At 46.0% G+C, this 19261-nt stretch overlaps 1 protein-coding gene across 4 annotated transcripts in view; it reads left to right on the top strand.

Moving 5' to 3' along the window:
* Positions 1-19261, top strand: part of ASTN2 (astrotactin 2) — an 873140-nt gene that overhangs the window by 819015 nt on the left and 34864 nt on the right. For all 4 annotated transcript variants that reach the window (XM_027034940.2, XM_027034941.2, XM_027034944.2 and 1 more), the window contains one exon: positions 186-327. In XM_027034940.2, the coding sequence (XP_026890741.1) occupies positions 186-327 (142 nt within the window). The remainder of the gene's footprint in view (positions 1-185; positions 328-19261) is intronic.

Below are 19261 nucleotides of genomic sequence, written 5' to 3' on the forward strand. Positions count from 1 at the left end.
CATAAATTTAAACAAAGAGACATTAAGGCTAGATACTATTCTGTGTCATTCATATGCTATGCTTGCTTTGCCCACTAATCCCCCTGATAATGGTATCCAGACATTTCTTGGGTTTGGACAGCAGCAAGGATGTCTGCTCACCAAGGCCTGAGCTGGGGAGCTCATCTTTCTTTGTCTCCCTCCAGGAGAATTCCTGAGTTTTGCCGATGACTTACTCTCCGGCCTGGGCACATCTTGTGTAGCAGCTGGTCGAAGCCATGGAGAGGTCCCTGAAGTCAGTATCTACTCCGTCATCTTCAAGTGTCTGGAGCCCGACGGTCTCTACAAGTAAGATGTGCTGGGTGCGTGGGGGATGTGAAACAAGATGATTTCAAGTCTGGGAGGCAAGGCATGAGTAATCTGTCCAGGCAGCCAAGCGTTTTATAGACAGCCTGTATGTGCACCTTCAGATGCTAAGGTTTGGAAGTATCCATTGGAGAAGTGTGGCCACAATAGGCCACAGAATCACACAGGGTTAGTGCTGGAGGGCCCAGGGAGGCCAGAAACACAAGAGCATTTCTTCTAGTGATGAATAATCTGCAGCCCAGAGAGGAAAAGTGGTGAGTTAGCAAGGAGGGCTGGGATAGGAGTCCCTGCCTGGCATTCTTTTCTCAATTCCATGATATCCCCTCTGAAAAAATACTTAGATTCGTATATCTGAAGTATGTATGCATGCAGCATATATATATGACATATATATATGTATGTATGTATGTATATGTATGTATGTATATATATATTTGTTGTTGTTAGTTTTATTAGATTCAGCTTCCCCCTCCTTAGAAATAGTGCCATTATCATTCCTTCACAAAATATATTAGAGTTACTGCATCCAAACTTCTAGTGATACAAAAGGAAGTCATTCTGAGGCTCATCTGTTAATCTTAGAAAAGGGGCTTGTTTTTCTTTTGTTCTCCCCTCAGTGAGCATTTGCCACATTGAGATGCATCCATCAAAAGCTATAATATAGAGTTCTAGAGACAAGCTTTCTTCATGTACCCTAGTTACAAAACTATAGGGCACCTCCCTTAGCCTAGAAAGCTGAAGTTATTAACAAGGAGGGCATTATCCACAAATTATTGAACTCAGTTATGTTTTTCTTTTATTTACTCAGTGATCCATTCATTTATCCATCCTTTACCCAATTATTAATCCATCCCTCCTTCCATCCCTTTCTCTCCCCCTTCTTCCCTTTCTCCATCTATCTCATTCATCCATATATCTGTTCTTCCTCTCTTATACTCCATCATTCATTCACTTATTTATTCATCACTTCTTTCATTCATTCCATTTTTATGTATTCATTCATTCACTCATAACTCATTTACTTATTCAGCAGACATTTTCTGAAGAGTTCCTATGACTTGGTACTGAGCTAAGAAATGCAGGTATGAATGTGACTACGACAAGGGTTCTATTCTCAAATAACTTAGAACTTAATGGTGGTATGAAAGGCCACAGACCGTGAATTCCGATCTGGCTTTGACATTTTTAGTTATGTCATCCTTTACCTCTATAAGCCTCAGTACAACAGTAATAATAAAACCTAGTTTGCAGAGGCACATGAGAATTAAACAAAAAACACCTCAGCACAGTATGTATGTGCTCAGTAAGTATTAACCCCTTCACAATGTGAATCTCTTTCACCTCCAAACCATATCCCATCCCCACTTCCTCTGGAAGGCCATGACTTTTCTAAAGACCATGGCATACCTTAGAATATCCAACATAATCAGGCTCATTGGTAACACCCAACACATTCATGCACCAAACTCAGGAATATCCCTATAAGCTAGAGATTGGGCCTCTGACCCTGGCTCTGCCACTGACTATCTTGTAGATGTTGGGATCCAAGTTTTACTTTGTACAGAATAGCAAAATCAATTGGGGACAGTGAGAGCTCTGGAAATGGAATCCCCAAAATACAACAGGCTATCAAATCTCTTCTGGTGGGACATCTTGGCAAACCTGCCAGAGGAAGTAGCATTTGCCTCAAGCCTTAAGTGCTGACCTGGGATCCAGATCTTGAGAGCATGACTCCACTGCCTCTTAATCAATAAGTGCTGACACCAACCTCTGGGTGTCCAGGACCACCGCATCTATTAAATGTATGTGACTAGATTAAGAGCTCTGAAGCCTTTTCCAACTCTGAAAACTGATTATGTGAAGAAAGTAACATTTTTGAAAGATTTCATGATGACTGGCTTCTGGTCCCTTTGTCCCTCATTAAGCACATAGACTGGAGGCAGACAGATCTGGGTTCACATCTCTACCCTGCACTTACCAGCTGTGTGACACCTAGTGAGCCTGTCAATCTTCTGAGCTTCCATGTCCTCCTCTGTGAAAATGTAGATAATAACAGTGTCTGATGCACTGGGACCTGAAGTGGATTTGATAAGCTAGTGCACAAAAGCTCTCCACTTGGTGATGAGTTCCCAGTAAGAGCGTAAGAAGTGTTAGCTGTTATCACTGTTGTTCTTGTTGTCCTTGTTGGGCTAATGGTTAATTTTAATCCCCTCCCCGTCCATTCACCAACTACTGGGATAACATCTAGCAGAGAGGGCCAGAGCCCTGGAAGGTGGTTCCTATCCAGTGAGAAACAAGTAGTAACCCTGTCTCTGGGTGACATTGTAGAGTCTGGGCATTAGGCAGTCTGGAATCCTACAGGCCTGTTATGTAGAGAGCAATGAAATGTCTTATGGAACCCCAAAAGCAATTAACCCTGAGAGCTGACAAATCAGTCGAATCCTTTCAAGATGATGGTGGTTTTCCCTCACCTCTTCTTTCCCTTACTGCTTAACACCCATGACCCCCTTGCCATGTCTTTAAGTAGGACCATCCTTTCTTCTTCTGTCCTGGAAATGTATTTGTCATGAGTTGGTCATCCTAACTCTGAACACTTCTTTCTTTTATTTTCAAAACTGATTTTATTAAATGGCTGTGGAATCTGGGCTGCTTCGACAAGGATCCCAGGGTGTGGTTTGGACCCATCTCTCATCCTATTGGTGACTCTCCTTCCATGAAGTCTGACCAACACGGTCGCGAGTTTTAAAATAGTTCCATTGTCAGTTCTTGGGGCTTCTTATTTTCTGCTTGCTCATTCCTTACCAAAATCAGTTTTCTTACTCTTGGGTCAAAAAGGCTGTGTATGGAAGTAGGAAGAGCATGGGCTTTGGGGACAGACTAAACTGGGTGAAAATCCTGATTCTGCCCTCTACTCATGACCTGCCCTGGGGAAAGTCATTTCTCACTGCTCGATGCAACAGTGTCTTCCTCTGGAAATAGGGAGCTGGTAATTGTTCTCATATCACGGGGTTAAAAGGAAGAGCAGTAAGTGACAAACTCCACAGACAGGGGTTGACCAGAATGCCTTGCATATAGTTACTGCTTTGTTCTTCTTGACTCCATCACTTGGTATCTGTGTCTCTTCCAAGGACAACCAAGGGAGAGCCATTTCCTATGGAGCAGGTTGAGGTGCTACTGGCCCAGGATCCTTTGGGAATGAAATAGAATGAAAAGAGAGCATGAGCCCACACCCCTGAGTTTTAATTAAGCACAGGGCACCAAATCCCCCATCCCACCCCCCCCCAGAGATATAATAGGATTCAGGTGGAGAGGGCCAGTCTCTCAGGCAGGAAGTCTGCATTCACACCTCACTACCACCACTTCCATCTCTGGGACCTTGGGCTAAACATTCATGTCCCCTTCTTGTTCTGCAGTTCTGGCACCTTCAAAGTGAAGGTGTGTTAGATCCACCCCAGCTTGAGAGTTCAGAGAATGCATACTTTTGCCACGAGATTTCTTCTCATTCTTTCTCTCCCTTCTTCTCCTCCTGGGCTCCTGCCCTTCCTGCTTTTCTGCCTCTCTCACTTGTTTTTACCCCACTGTGCCTCCTTGTGTCTCTGTTCATCTCTCCTGCCTTTCATTCATTCTCTGTGTAAGTCTATTCTTCATAGCTTGCTGTCTGTGTCTATCTGCCATTCTCCCAGTCATTCTGACTTTGCCTTTCTCTTTGTTATTCTCTTCTGTTGTTGTGTGTGTACCTCAGTTTCTCTGTCCTGTTTCTTATTTGAGTGTGGGTTCCTCTCTCTTCGTCTCTCTCTCTCTCTCTCTCTCTCTCCGTCTCTCTCATTCTGTCTTTCTCTCTCTCTCTCTCTCTGAATCTCTACTCCCTCTCTTCAGTCCACCAAGGAAGGCAAATTACTTTTGCAGCCCCTTTATCCATGTAGTTTTACAAAGCACCACTTGGTTGAGACCAATTGGGGGAGGGAAAGTCAAGGCTGATTCTCTGTCCTAAGCTCACCCTGGTGTAGCAAAACAGAAACCTCAGCATTTGGGCCCTGTCTAAATTGAATTTCCTTGTTTGTTTCATTTGTTTTGCTTTTGAATGAAAACAAACAGAGAGAAGCAGAGGAGAGGGTCCCCAGAAGGTCTGACAGTGTGGCCAACTCCTGCACCCTTGGGTTGTTGGAACTGGAGAGTGACCCTGAGAAGGAATCTCCACTCACAGTGGATGGGTCAGGCCGGGCTAGGCATCCATGGTCTTCCCTGCCCTTGCCTGGCTAGAGGCCTAGATACCCTTCTTGTCACCGCTCCTCAATTTCCTATTACCCAAGGTAATTAGCCTCTGTCTTGTCTTGGCTGCTTTGCCTTTCTCAAACCATGGATGACTGCCAAAGGGTCCTGAGCAAACATGCAGTGGCAGCCAGGCCCAATTCCCGGGGAGGGGGGCTCATTCCCATACATTCAGAGGCTTGCCCCAGGCCTGTCCTTCACCTCCCTGGCCTCAGCTCTCTGAAAAGAATGCCAAGGGAGCCTGGGTACTGCAACCACATGCCAACATCCATGGTGGGGCCAGAGGCTTGGGGGAGGAGAGGGGTTCCTTCTTAGCAGGGATGGGTGGAGTTGGAGGAGAGGAGTAAAAGGAAAACCAGGGCCCTAGAGAAGGGAAAGCATTGTGAAGAAAAAGCCTGAGGTCAGGAGTCAGACAGCAGTTCCCACACTTGCTCCCAGTGAGACCCAGAGCCAGTTCTTCCGCCTCTGCCTTGATGTTCTCATCTGTGAAATGGAAAGGTTAAACTCTGTGCTATGAGAATTGCTCACCTCTGAGGTGGGGATTAAGAGTACACCAAAGTCCTGATTCTCAGTGCCTCTGGTACTTCCTGGATAATAGCAGTAGCGAGGAGAGTAATAGTTGACTGAGCACTCCCTGTGTGCCAGGAACCATGCTAAGGATGATGTTGGGTGTGCTATCTCGTTTAATCCTTGCCATAATCCTGTGGATCTGGTATCACCATCATCATCGTCATCACCTCCTGTTTCATTGGTGGGAAAACTGGAGCTTAAAGGGGTAAACATTTTGCCCAAAATTACATGACAAGGAGAAAGAGAGCTGACATTTGTACCCAGGCTGCCTCTAACACCCACCCTCCTCTGCCCTCGCCCCATGTGCTATCCCTGTCCTTGTGCATCACACAAATGGACCTGTCAGAATATGAGTGCAAGAGGGCCTTCGCACTAACGGCAGCCCTGTTTGTCATGGGAAGCATGCTGGGGATGGACCCAGCCTGCGGCCTGCAGACCCCCAGAGAAGGTGCTTCACACTCATCTTTCTCATCTGTGAAATGGAGCTGATTGATCCAGAAAGTGGAGATAATTAGTTCTACCTCCCCATGTGGTCACAAAGATTAAAATGAGTCGTAGATGAGGAAGCGCTTTGAATTTTTCACAAGGTCATCATGTGCTCATGTCAGGCTTTCTTGATGACTCCGTCGTCAGAGGTCAGCAGCGGGGAAGGCAGTAGAGACGTCGCGAATCCACTTGCCCCTTCCCACCCACCACCTCACATACACAGTTGAAAATTAGGCCTTAAAATTAGATCAGACAGAAGGAAGTCTTCGCCTCCACTCCAACCCCTCCCCTCAGGTGGGTAGGTGGCCTTGGGCAAATCTCTTAACCTCCCTGAGTTACAATTTTTCACCTGTAAAATGGAATCATGATAGGACCCTTTGCATAGGATCGTGAGGATTTGATGGACTGAAACATGTAAAGAGCACAAGATGTGTCTAGCTCACTGTCCGTGCTTGACTGGAGGTGGAGGAGCCTGGCCGGTACTCTCTGGGGTAGCAGTCTTCACCCGAGCAATCCGGCCTGGGGTTGCCACTTTGACACCTTCCTGTTCACGGCATTCCAGTGCGAGAGCAAAGTAAGTCTTTATCCCGGACACTGGCCCTTTACTCATCATCCCCACGCACTCCTGCTAGGATGTAGTCTTTTTTCCTTCCTCAAGGCCTCTGCTTCTTCCCTTTCCCCAGGATGGACTTCTCCGGGATTTGCCCGTCCTTGTTCCCATGATGGCTCCTTGTTCTCCTTTACGTGTTGAATTACGTGTCACTTCGTCTCCCGAAAAAGGCCTTCCTTGACCACATTATCTGCAGTAAATCCTGCCTGCCACACATAGAGACACACAAAGCCATGCTACTCACTAAAGCTGTAATGACTTGGTATCTGGTCGCTTGTTTGTTGTCTGTCTTTTCTCACCTGTCAGCTGCATAGAGCAGCATCTGTGTCTGCCTTTTTATCCCATACCCCCGGTACCTAGAACAGTGACTGACACCAGTAAAGAATCCAGTAAATAGTTGTTGAACGATTTGAAGAAATTTCCCAGTCGGTGCATCAATCTGGAGACACTGACTTTTCCCCTTCACGCATTCACAACCTCTAACTCCCTTTCGTACCAAATATTTAGATGACCCCCACCGTGTGCCGGGCTGCGGTCTAGTACCAAATCTCTGTATCTCTATATCTACCTGGAGATTTGTCTGTCTGCCTGGCTACCTACCTACCTACCTACCTTATCTAATTTAATCCTCAAACCTACTCTCTATGGCCATTACTATTCTTCTTATCCAACAGATTAGCCTGCTAAGGCACAGAGAGTTTAGATAACGTGACCAAAACCTCAAAGCTAGTAAGAGGAGAAGTCAGGCTTTGAACTCAGCTAATTTATTTCCAGAGCCTGAACTCAAAATACCACATTGGATGACAAGAAGAATGATACAGTGTAGAGATGGTGAGGGTCAGGGGGTAGAATATGTTTAGAGGGGTCTTTTGTGCAAAGAGCCACGTGGGCCCAGATGAGTTGGAAACAGTATGGAAAATAGATTTCTCAGTCTTGACACCAAGAGATACCTGTCCACTACCACTCAATTCCATACTTCCTCCTGCACTCCTGGCCCTGCCATGCCAACGGCTGAGCTCAGAGTCAGTACGAAGACCTCTGCTTTTCCTAGCAACGTACTCCCAATGCCATTTTTGTGACACCCAGGATCTCCATCTCTCATGTGCTGAGTTGTTTCTCAGTGTCTCCAGATTGCCATGTGTTTCTGCAAACAAGTCCACGCTTTTTGGCCCAGAGATGCTTTTCCAAAAGCCCAGGGGGACTGGAGCCTTGGATGGAGCATTTCTGGGCCCCCTTCACCCCCAGACACCACCTCTGCCTGGGCACAGCCTGGGCAGTACATCAGAAAATCAGCCAAGGCCACCGCCATGGATACTATAATTATATATTAGATGAAATCCCAAAGTTCCCCTTTATTTACATTCCTACCCTACCCTCTTCATTTCCTCTCTTCGTGCCAAGAATCAGCACAGACTTTACTGGAAACAGCATGAAAGTCATCAGGAGCCCTCTAAGGCTGGCTTCCAAAAGTGCTTGCCCAGATGATGGGAGGCGAGAGACCTGAGGGTCATCTTGCTTCTGGCTCGAAGCAGCTGGGGCCGTGGCAAGGATTTTCCCCTCTGGAGGCCTCCGGTTCTTCACTTATAGGAGAGGGATTGAATGAGGCCAACCCAAAGGACCAGTTCATGAATTTGCAGGCTGTGCACCTCAAGAGAGAATGGAGGAGAGGAGAGGGACTCAAGCCCCTGTTGATTGGAGAGGGGAGAGTTCGAGTCCAGGCGAAAGAGCTTCATTCAGCTTCAGGCCCCATACTTCTCCCACCTTTCAGTTTCAGTGAACCCATCTGTTTAGTGGGCCTCTGGAGCCAAGTCCCCAGCGTGACAGGGCCCAACTTCTGAGGGGACTTTCAGCATTTGGGAGAAAAGAGATAGGCTCTGAAGAAGCCTTCCATGCTGACCAGGGCCCTGGGCCACAGCCTCTGGACCAGTGTGAACGGAGGCTGAGGCCCAGGGTTGATCCAGGAAACACCAGGGAAAGAAGCCAAGACAGGCCTGACAATTCTTGCCCCACTCCATACTGACTTTTTCTTCCCAGTGTGAAACTTCCTCAGCCCTTTCTTCTTCTCTTCAGTCTCCTTCTCTCCCTCCCCCCACCACTTCCCTTCTCCTTTTCTTTCTCTTTCTCTGCCTTTTCTCCCACTTTTCCTCCTTCCTTCCTTCCCTCTCTCCTCCCTTCCCTTCCTCTCTCCTCCCTTCCCTTCCCTTCCTCTTTCCTCCCTTCCCTTCCTCTCTCCTTCCCTCCTTCCCTTCCCCCTTTCCTTCCTTCCTCCTGCCATTTACCTTCTCCCTCTTTTTCTCTGCCTTTTCTCCCCCTTCCCTCCCTTCCCTCTCCTTCCTCCCTCCCACTTCCTTTCTCCCTCTCCCTGCCTTTTCTCCCTTTCTTCCCCCTCCCTCCCTTTCCTTTCTTCCATCTCCCTCCCTCCCTCCTTCTCTCCCTGTGTCCCCTCCCTCTTTTCAAACATCTCTTCTTTCCTTTCCCCTTTGTCCATTTCTTTATTGCTTGACTCTTGTTTTCCCTCCCTTTTTTTCCCCTCTCACTTTCTTGTTCTCTCCCTGTCTTGGCATCACTCTGACTTCCCATCTATTATTTTTGTCTGTGTGTCCTTCTCTTCTATTTGCCGTCTCTGCATATGCATGTCTTGTCTCTTTCTTCTTTACTTACCACTTCTCAGTCTCTGTCCCAATCCCAAGATCTCTATTCTTTCATCCTTCTGTGCATTCCCCACGGCACCCACCCTAAGTACAAGGGCCTGGGTCTACTGTGTAACTCTGGAGCAAACAGCCAAGTTGTGGCCAAGGGTCCCAGAGCTAACCAGAGGCCGGGGGCTTCTGATGCCCCCAAACCTGAATGGAATGTGAACTCTCCCAGGTTGTGGCACCTTGTCCAGTTGGTTGGGAGACAGGGTTGTGGGTAGGGAGAGAGATAGCCTTGCGACTCAAGACTCAATTCCCTCTAGCATCAGGTCATGCTGACCTCTCCAAAGTGCACAGTTGGGGCCCCAGAGAGGGGAAGAGCTGTCCTAAGCCAGAGGCATATACAGCCATGTGTCTCAAGCCAAGAGAGACTCGTAGAGGAAAAATAAAGCTGTTTTTCAGCTGACAGACAGTGAGGCTCCTAAAACCTGCTGGGGACTCTCAGGCAGGCTGTTTCTTTCCTCAAACTGCATCAAGATTTCATCCAGGAATGGGACACTGGCCAGAGTTCTGGAGGGACAGGGCACAGGCTGCTCTTGTGAACTCATGGATAGTGGATGGGTGAGGGCTGAGGCCATGCTGGAAAGGTAGGCCTTGAATGCTGGGCAGAGAAGCTGGACTTTATCCTGCAGGCAATGGGGAGCAAAGAAAAGCTTGAGGAGGGGCAGGTTATATTTAAACCTGTGTTTTGTGGAGACTACTCTGAGCATGGTGTGGAAGGAGCTGGGTTGACTTGATTATTAGGGAAGCCACTTGGCATAGGTAAAGGGGAAGGGTGGGGTCCTCATACATTTGGGGATCCAGTGAGTGGTGCCCTGAGAAGGGCATATGCTGGGTCGGAATGGAGCAACATGGGCTCAGCTCAGTTCTGGGAACATCCAAGGAAAGCTTTTCTTATCCTTACTAACTGACTGCAGTGCAGAGTGCTCTGGAAAAGGACATATTTGTGGGGCATCTACAGTGAGCCTCACCCTAAGCTGGGTACTTGGGATGCAGAACTAAGCAAGCCAAGCAAGGTCTCTGCTCTCACAGAGCTCACAGTTATGGTGGGGAAGCAGAAGAGACCAGACAGGTCCATGGTGCTTGGCTTCGTGTTCTGATGGGAAAGCCCAGGGGCTGTGAGAACTCTGGGGAAGGGCCACAAACCCAGCCAGGCCTACTGCAGGCCCCCTTTGCAAATAAACTGCAAAATCTTCCTGAGGAAGTAATTGGAGGGGTTGTACTGCATTAAATAGTGATGACACCCGCCCCCCCCCCCCACACCAAAGTCCGTATCTACCCCAAACCTCAGATTATGCCCTTATTTGGGAAATAAAATCTTTGTAAATGTAATGAGTTAAGGATCAAGATGAGATTACACCGGATTAGATTGGTCCCTAAATCCAGTGTAGTTACTGGTATCTACTACGTGGAAAGACAGGCAGAGGTTGGAGTTTTGCTAGGTCACTATCAGAAAACATTCTGATGCTGGCCATCAGTGGGGTGGTAATCTCAGAGGACAGTGAAAGCCCTATGTGCAGGGTAGCAGGGGGCTAAGGGAGACATGGTGAACTCTCAGCTGGGCTTTATAAGGAGGAACTTGCAAGTGACGTCAATGGGTCAACAATGGCCAGATGGTTATGATAGGAAACAGTGGGGACCATGGTAAACTATAAATGGAGTAGAGAATACTCAGCTCCAGCTGATTATTACTATGTGAGAGTATAGACCCAGTGTTGAAAAATATTCCAAGCCATAAATCTAGGGGTTTAAGTGAAATCTCTTAATTAGTACTTGCTGGCAACCAATTTAAAATTGGTCACATAGACCAATTTTGTAAGTTACAATTAGCCTGCAGGTTAATTCAGGAATTACTAATCTAGGTCAGCTCTTCCAGTGTATACATGTGGAAGCTGAGGCCCTGAGAGATGACCCATAGGCTTCTCATTCAGAGCAGAGCAAGGATTAACATATAGTGGTCCCAACACCTGATGCAGTGTTCTTTCCAATGAGTCTTGACCCCGACCTTCTACCTTAGGGTTGCCTTGTTGCAGGGGAAGCACAGAGACAGCTCAGCATGGTGAGAGATTCCTGGGATGGGGTCACAAGCCACTCTGGGTTCTGTGCCCAGCTTTGCTGCCCATCCACGAGAGACCGTAGGCAAAGAGCTTCCTCTTTCTGAACTTCAGTTTCTTTCTTGTTACAATGAAGGGATTGAATGGAGAAGTCCCTTCCTTCTCTGATTTCTAAGGCTTGAAGAACTCCTAGAGGTAGGAATGGACTCAGGCTAGAGGCCAGGCTTCCTAACTTGTCCCTGCTCCTGTTAACTTGGCTGTGGGTCCATCACTTCATGCTAAGTGGCCACCTGCCCCCTCGCTCCCACCTCCATCTATGGAGGCTGTTGCTGTGAGCAGTCTTGAGGGTCATCACTGAAAAGGTATTAGCAGACCACAGGGGATCATCATGAATGATGCATGGAAATTCAGAAGCAAGACAGAATCCAGATTCTTGACATTTTCCTTTCTATTCTGTTCTCCTTTCCCTCAAGGACAGACTCTCCCATTTACCAACAACCCCGTGATGCTTTCACACTTGAAATACAGCATAATAGAGCTTGAGGCCTCGGAAATCATTGACCTGAACCTTCTCTCTTTATGGGAGAAACTGAAGTTCAGGGAGGGCATGAACCTGCCCTCTGTCACTTAGAGAATCAGTGTCAGAGCTGGGCTGGATGAGGGCTCTTAACTCCCATACAGACCATACAGGCCACCTGCTGCTTTCTTGTCCTGGATCCAAGCACATGTGTACCCCGATCATATTGAGTGTATGAGAGGCTAGGGGCATGGGGTTTGGAGTCAGATTGCCCTAGGGTGAGTTCAAATATCAGATAGTTTCTGGCTGTACAAGATACTTATTTTTCCTGGCTCTCAATTTCCACATCTGCAAGGTGAGAGTGTTGCTACTTCCTACATTAGTTTCATGGTAAAGCAAGTATAGAATGGTTAATACATGCCAAGCTCCCAGCTGTAGATGTTCAGCACACAAGACATACCAAGCACATACCAAGTACACACAAGACGTTTCTTTAGTAGGTCTTCCTCAAGGATGACCATAAAGGGGACCCGTGATCAGCCAATTGTCCTGCCTGCTGTGAAGTTGCTCACATTTTTCTGTTCTCTCTGAGCCACTTCCAGGAGCCCTTTGGACATAAGATGTGACAAAATTGGGGATCATTTTCATCAAATATCTGACATAACAAGAGATGCCTTCCCTTTTTCTTTTTTTCTTCTACTGTTCCTTGAACCCATCCCAAATACTGTTCTCATGATGATCGGGAACTAAGATTGTCAGTGATACAAGAGTAGAACATGTTTTAGAAACCGTGCTTTAGCACTCTGTGAGTCCCTACCATATGGCCTAACATTTGGTAGGTACTCAATTCAGCCAACACCAAAGGTCAGTAATAGGTACTACAGGTTGAATGGCTGGAGTCCATACTTCATATAAACATCTATGGCTATTAGCCAGTATCATAGCAGTCACATGGCCCCTGCCTCCTAGTCACTGTCTTCATCAACCAGTTATCAAGTTCTGACTACCTGCCACACTAACTCTTCGATCCTTCACAATATGGTACCCTCTGAGGCAGGTACTATAGTATCCTTGTTTTATATATAAGAAAGCTAACACTGTAAGGCTAAGTGTCTTGTTCAAGGTCACCTAGTTGGTAAATGGCAGAGCCATGAGTCTAATACAAGATGCCTGGCTCCAGAGTCTACACTTGTATGTTCTTATGCATTCCTCTTATAGGCAGTAGAGTGACTAAAATTGGAACTCTTATGGCTCAGATTGAAAGAGCTGTGTCCAGTGTTGGAGACAAATTTGTAAGCAGATAATTACTCTGGGGTGGAGGGTGATTTACCCTTACTAAAGGCAAGAAAATTCAGAGGAGGCTGTGATCTCTAACAGCCAGTGTACCTCGGGGGACGCGCATTTGAGTTGAGTCTGAAAGAATGGATAGCATTGGCCATTTAGAATTAGGAAAGTTAAGGCATCTGAGGCAGAGGGAATAGCCAAAATAAAGACAAGAAGGGGGAAATTGAAGGGGCACATAAGGGAAGAGCAGAAGATTCAGGATGGCTGAGATTTGTACTGTATGAGGTTGGAGAGCCAGAACTTGGAAGGCCTCGTAATGCAGATGAAGGAACCAATGATTGGTTCTGAGCAGCAGTGAGAAGGCCACATTTGGGCTTTAGAATGATCTCTATGGAGTGTGGGTTAGATTTGGGAGACTTAGAGAGCTGTTGTAGGAGTCCTGGTAAGAGGTGAGGAATCCGGAGTTAGAATTGTGGCAGAAAGAGATGAGAGGAAGAAGTGGATAAAGAGAGGTATAGGTAGGATGTGGGCTTGTTGTACTCACAGTGTTCTTTGGAAATCTATCAAAGAACAGCCAACAAGCCAGCCTCGCTGAGAAGATACAGCACGGAATTCAAAACTTTAAATTCTAGGTTTAAATCTTGACTCTACCCTTTCATAGTCTGGTAGCCTTTGAAAAAACTATGTCTAGCTTTTGAGACCAAGCCTCTTTCTGCATCCAGAAAATGGGAGTAATAAATTCTACTTCAAAACATATCTGTCAAATTAAAAAAAAAATATTCTATATGTCAATTCTTGGCACTTGAGAGACATTTATATTAATTTCCTCTCATCCTTTCCTTTTGCTTCAGTCTTATTGCAGTAAGCATTCATATTCATTGTCCCTCTGCCTCCACCCCCTAACTGCCCAACTTCCCTCTCTGGGTCCCTCTTTCCCCAGGATGCCAGAAATGAAATAACATTCTTTTCATGTTTGTTCTAAAGCTCCTGGCAGCTTTCCCGCAGACCCCTGGCTGGGTCAGGACTCATTTGCATTAGCATGTGTGAGGCCAGCGTGAAGGGGAGGGAGAGGCCCTGTTTTCAGGGAGTTTCATCAGGCACCCCTGCCAGAAAAAGGAGAAGTTACTATTTCTTTCTGGGAAACACAGATTCAAACAAGCAAGGAAGGCCAGGGGGCGGTCTGACTTGTGCAGAGGGCGGTGCTTGGGTTAGCTCCCTGCCTGACTCCCAGGACTGTATCTGGCCCTCTCATCCTTATCACAGGCCTGCCCCCCAGAACTCTCTCCTTCACATGTGTCATAGCTTAAGACATAGATGGATATTTATTAACCATACCTATGGCCTGTGACGGAGAGGAGAGAACGGACACAGGCAAGGAAGACACTCAGAAGCTACAGAATAAACAAACAGCAATTTCGCTGGCTTCTAGATGGATATTAAATCAAGCAAAGCATCTTAAAAAAAAAAAAAACAAACACAGAGGTAATCCCTGGAGTTTTTTATTTGTTTGTTTTTGCTTTAAGTCTGTGAATTTTTAAATAATACACTGGCTTAGAATTATACTTTTTTCCAGGAACCCCAGTAACCTTGTCCAAATCCAGCTAACCAGTGCAGGCCAAAGGGAGTCCCCTAGAGGTGTCTTAGGAGTGCATTGGCACCATAAAATGTGCTGACCCTAGAGGCAAGGATTATACCATTTTCAGCTAGGCAAACTGAGTTCCTGATATTTTATTGGACAACCTCCCATCATTTCCCACTATCCTTTTTCATTTCCTAGCGTGGATATGTCTTCTTCAGGCAAGACCTTTGCCTCTTCCTTTCTAGTAGTATCCATGTTCATACTTCAGAGGAAGAAACAAAGAAGAATTAGTGATACGGATGGCTGTGAAAGAGTGCTGTTGATATGCCAGATGCTGTTCTAAATGCTTTATATAAATTACCTGGACCAGTCCTCTCAGTAACTCAGTGAGGACAGAATTTTATGATCCCCATTTTATACATGAGATAACCAAAGGCCAGAGAAGTTAAGAAATTTGCCTAAAGTCATGCACTAGTCAGTAACAGAGCCAGGATTTAAATTCATACTGGCTGGTTCCAGAGCCCAAGCTTCTCATCAGTAATGAGTGCTGCCTCTGCCAGATCGCGCACTCTTTACCCCTTACAGGGCTTTGGCACATCTACATCTCTTATTTGTTCTTCAGTTCTCAGCCTCAGCCTCAGCGTTGCTCCCTCAGAATGGCATCCCCCAACCCGTAATCTGAATTGCGCCTCCTTACCCCTTTCCTTTACTGCAATTATTAAACTTTGAAATGACACATTTGTGTGTGTGATCATGTCTGTCCCCTATTAGACTTGACAGTCTGTGAGAGTAAAGCTGGTGTTTGTTTTGTTTATTTCTGTACACTCAACTGCACACATGCAGAAAGCATTCAATGAATATTCATTGGAGAAATCAATGCATGTAGTATCGCATTTAATCATAGCTATATGAGGCACACACTTTTCTCCCTTATTTTAGACATAAAGAAATAAAGGCTTGCAGAGGTTCAGTAAATTGGGCATGTCACTAAGTCACTAAGGGGGTATATGCCAGAACTAGTGTTAGAAAACAGGTCTTTTCTGATCTCAGAGCCCACGCTCTGAACCTGTACACTGTATTCCTTCCTGTGCAGCCCTATAAGGGACACACACAGAAATGAGGGCACAGTGTCTGCCCTGGATAGCTCCTTATTCTTCTGGGAGAAGACAGATGTGTATACAAACTGCCACACCACAGGGCAATTAAAATTGGTGAACTGGTTCTACAATATCACACTGATTATGAGCTATGGAAAAAGGTAGGGAGAAAGAGGATGTTTTGGACAGCCAGAACAGTACTTTCTGTACTTATCCAGTGCACACTTAGCCTTTAAGGGTGTGTTCAAATGTAGCATCTTCCCTATTAGCACTGGTGTTCATTCATTTTACAGTCTCTGCATCTCTGTAGGGACCTGCACTATATTCTAGGGACCCAGAGATGAACAGCACATTGTCCCTGCTGCCGTGGAGCTCGTGATAAAATGTGGCCCATGATAAGAGAGCTCAGAGGAGGCGATGCCTCTCAGTCTAGTGAAAGCTGGCCAGGAAGGGTGACATTTCATTTCAGTTGAGCTTTAAAGGATAAATAGGATCAGGAAGATGAAGACAGAGAAGGGGAAAGGTTTTCCACGGAGAGGGAGTCATATGTACAAAGTTATTGAAGAGCGAGGGACTCTCTTGCTAGGCCAAGAAGTGTGGACTTTATCTTAAGGGGTAAAGGAGTCATTAAAGGTTTTAAGCCAGATGCTCAATAGACATTGTTAATTTGCACTTTAGAAAGATCTGTCTGGCTGATATACTGACGATAGTTTGGAAGTTGGAGGGAACTGTAGGAAGCAATAAGGAAGCTGTTCCCACGACCTCAATGAGAGACAGTGAGGTCTAGTGTTAGCCAGAATTGGAAGAAAGAGGGTGGTTGAAATCTACCGTGTCAGATGAGCAGGACATGGGAGGGCGAGGGATGAGTCAGACACAGCTCGTGAGCATGTACAAATTTATCCTGCATGATGCTTATTGGTAAGAACTCTACTTCAATCCCTTGCCTCTTAGGCTGGCCCAAGGTAGAGCAGTACTGTCGACAACCAGAAAATATTTCCCAAGTACCTACTGTGGGCTATACCTATCCTCTGGAAGATTTAAAAAAAAAAAAAGTGAGCTTAGGTGAGTTGGCAAAAGTTCCCATTATTCCCTTTCTAATTTTTAAGAGTACTTGGCTCTCATCTGTTTCTGAAACAGCAAGAGATCCTTTATGGGTGCCACAACCATGTGGGGGCTGATGGGGTTGAAGGGAGATGAGATACAGTTTCTTTCTCCCAGAGAGCTCGCATACCAGTGGCGTGCTCAGCAAATAAAGGATAGATGAGGACAGGGTCACTTATGGCTTCATGTCCTAGGTACTAAGACTCTGAGGGAGAAGCAATTGGCCCCGTGAAAACATGTATGGGTCTCTCCCAGAGCCTGGAGAGAGAACTGGCCAAGGTCACGTGACCAAGCAGTGGCAGGAATTTTATTTGCTGGTCGCTAAGCTGAGCTGGAGAGCCAAGCGGAAGAGCAGTCCCGCTTCTGGGACGAGAGTCCACCACAGTCCTATTAATTAATCTCCTCCCCACCATCTTGGGCAACTCGAAGTGCACCAGATACTATTTTAAGTGTGTGACTAAACATTAACTTGTTTTATCTTCACAATAACTTTCTAAAGTATATTTCAGAAGGACATAGGAGAATCTGGACTCATGAGTGCAAGTAACAGAAACTCAAATCAAAATTGCTTGTGGAAAAAGTGGAATTTATTTGCTTGTGTAACTGGGAAATTCAACAAACGTGCTGGCTTCAGCCCCAGCGGAATCTAGGAGTTCAGATAATAGGATATGGACTTTGTGTCTCTGTCTCAAGTTTGCCGTGTGTTTGGCTGCTTTTTGAGTTGGGTTTTCCTCATGACCCTGGCAGCTAGAGTCTTTGATGGTCCTTTAGACCTATGATCTTAGAAAGAGATCCCTATCAATCCCCAGGAAAGGAATCTGGTTGTTTTGCTTGGGTTATCTCACCATTTCTGTGGTGGGAGTCAGGGACATGAAATGGACGGTCCCACTCAAATCACAGTAGAGGTGGAAAAATTGTTGCTAAGTGGACACAGGCACCATGCTTCCAGAAAAAGGAGTAAGAAAGGCTAGGTAAAGGAAACAACCAAAACTGAAAACAAAACAAAACCGGAAAACCCTGCTGTCCTCAGAGTTCTATTATCTCCTGTACAGAGTTGAGAAAATAGAGGTTCGTAGAGGTGGAGCACAGAACAGGGCCCATATATAGGTCTTTCTAATGCTAACACCCTGGATCCTTAACCACCGGCATTGCACTGCCTTCCCTCATAGACTGCGTTCCATCTGAGGAAGGTGGGAAGGTGAAAAAACCCACTCAGGTGCAGCATCCCAACTCACAAAGATGAACTAGACAATAAAGGTCACAGAGAGAATGGGCTGGTATGAATGTGAAGCAGAGTGCTATAGAGAGCTACCTACGAGTCCCAGCCTTGCATCTAGGCTTTAGGGAACATTTACTGGACCAGTGATATCAAGTTTCATTGTTGGAGAGCAGAGTGATGGGAAGGTGAGTAGACTAGCAGAGACGCTGAGCTCAGAAGTGTCTTGATGCCGTGTCTGTCCTTGGATCAACCCAGACCCTGTAGAGATTTTTCTGCAAGAGGGAGCAGTTGTGTCTTCAGTGTCAAGGTGAATATAGCACAAGGAGCCCTCAACCAGAAGTTGAATTAAGTGCCAGCTCTATCACTCTGCCACTATGTGTCTGTCCTTGATTAAAGAGCTCCCTCCCCACCCTCCCTGCAGACATCAAATTCTCTGAATGTAAAATGTGGGCAATAAAGCCTGCTTTGTCTTGCTTTCAAGGTTATTTGCGTAATAAGCTTTGCAAAGTGTAAATTGATCGGTGTCAGGGATGTGTTCATTTGTTTGCTTTAATCACGAAACTGAAAATAAAATGCAGAAAGTATGGAGCCAGTACAATAAGCCACCATGTGCCCACCGTGCAGGATTAATACCTGCCAGGGCTGTGTCACATTTGCTTCAGAGTACTTTCTTTTATCCTAAAAGAAATTAAAGATCCACTTGAAGATGACTGTCTCCTTGTCATCAGTCTGGTCCAAAGAGCAAAGCGAGTTTATGTTTGTTTATTTATTTGCTCACTTCTCTCCTTTTTAATTTCCAATGGCATCTCTCGTTTCATATGCTAGCCAATCGAAAATCCAGCTGGTTGCAGCTGACACAGTTTTTGTTATTTATTATTTATTAATAATATTAACTTAATTTCCATAATAGCCATATTTTTAAAAACAAGGCGCAGAAAGTCTCATTAGGTCTTATCTCTCCTGGGAACCCTTTTTCCCCCTTTTTATGTCAATACCTATAAGAAAAGAAATAAATACTTTAATAATGTATTCTTCTAATCTCGTGCTTACGCAAAGTCTTACGTCTCTGAGAGCTTGTCCAGCCGTGGCGAGGTCTTATCAGGGCCGGATGCCCCAACTGTGCCCAGCCAGCCCGTTGCCCTTATTCTGGTAGCTCAAGGTTTCTAAGGCCGATGTGTCCAGTCGACCAAAGAGGCTTATCTTCATGGGCAAAGGGAGCCGGATGGTGGCTGGGGTTCTGAGATATGAGACAAAGGCTATGTGAGGTTGCCCAAGTTCACAGCAGTGATCAGACCCGCTGGTGAGAACAAAGAGGGACACCGTGGTGGGGAGGACGCAGCCCTGGTGGTGGGGGCAGACAGTCCTGGGCTTGAATGCAGACCTGTTCTCTGCCATATAATGGGCACTTAGCCTTCCAGAGGAACGACACCGCTCTGA

Source organism: Acinonyx jubatus, chromosome D4 (assembly GCF_027475565.1).
Source record: "Acinonyx jubatus isolate Ajub_Pintada_27869175 chromosome D4, VMU_Ajub_asm_v1.0, whole genome shotgun sequence".
NCBI lineage: Eukaryota > Metazoa > Chordata > Mammalia > Carnivora > Felidae > Acinonyx > Acinonyx jubatus.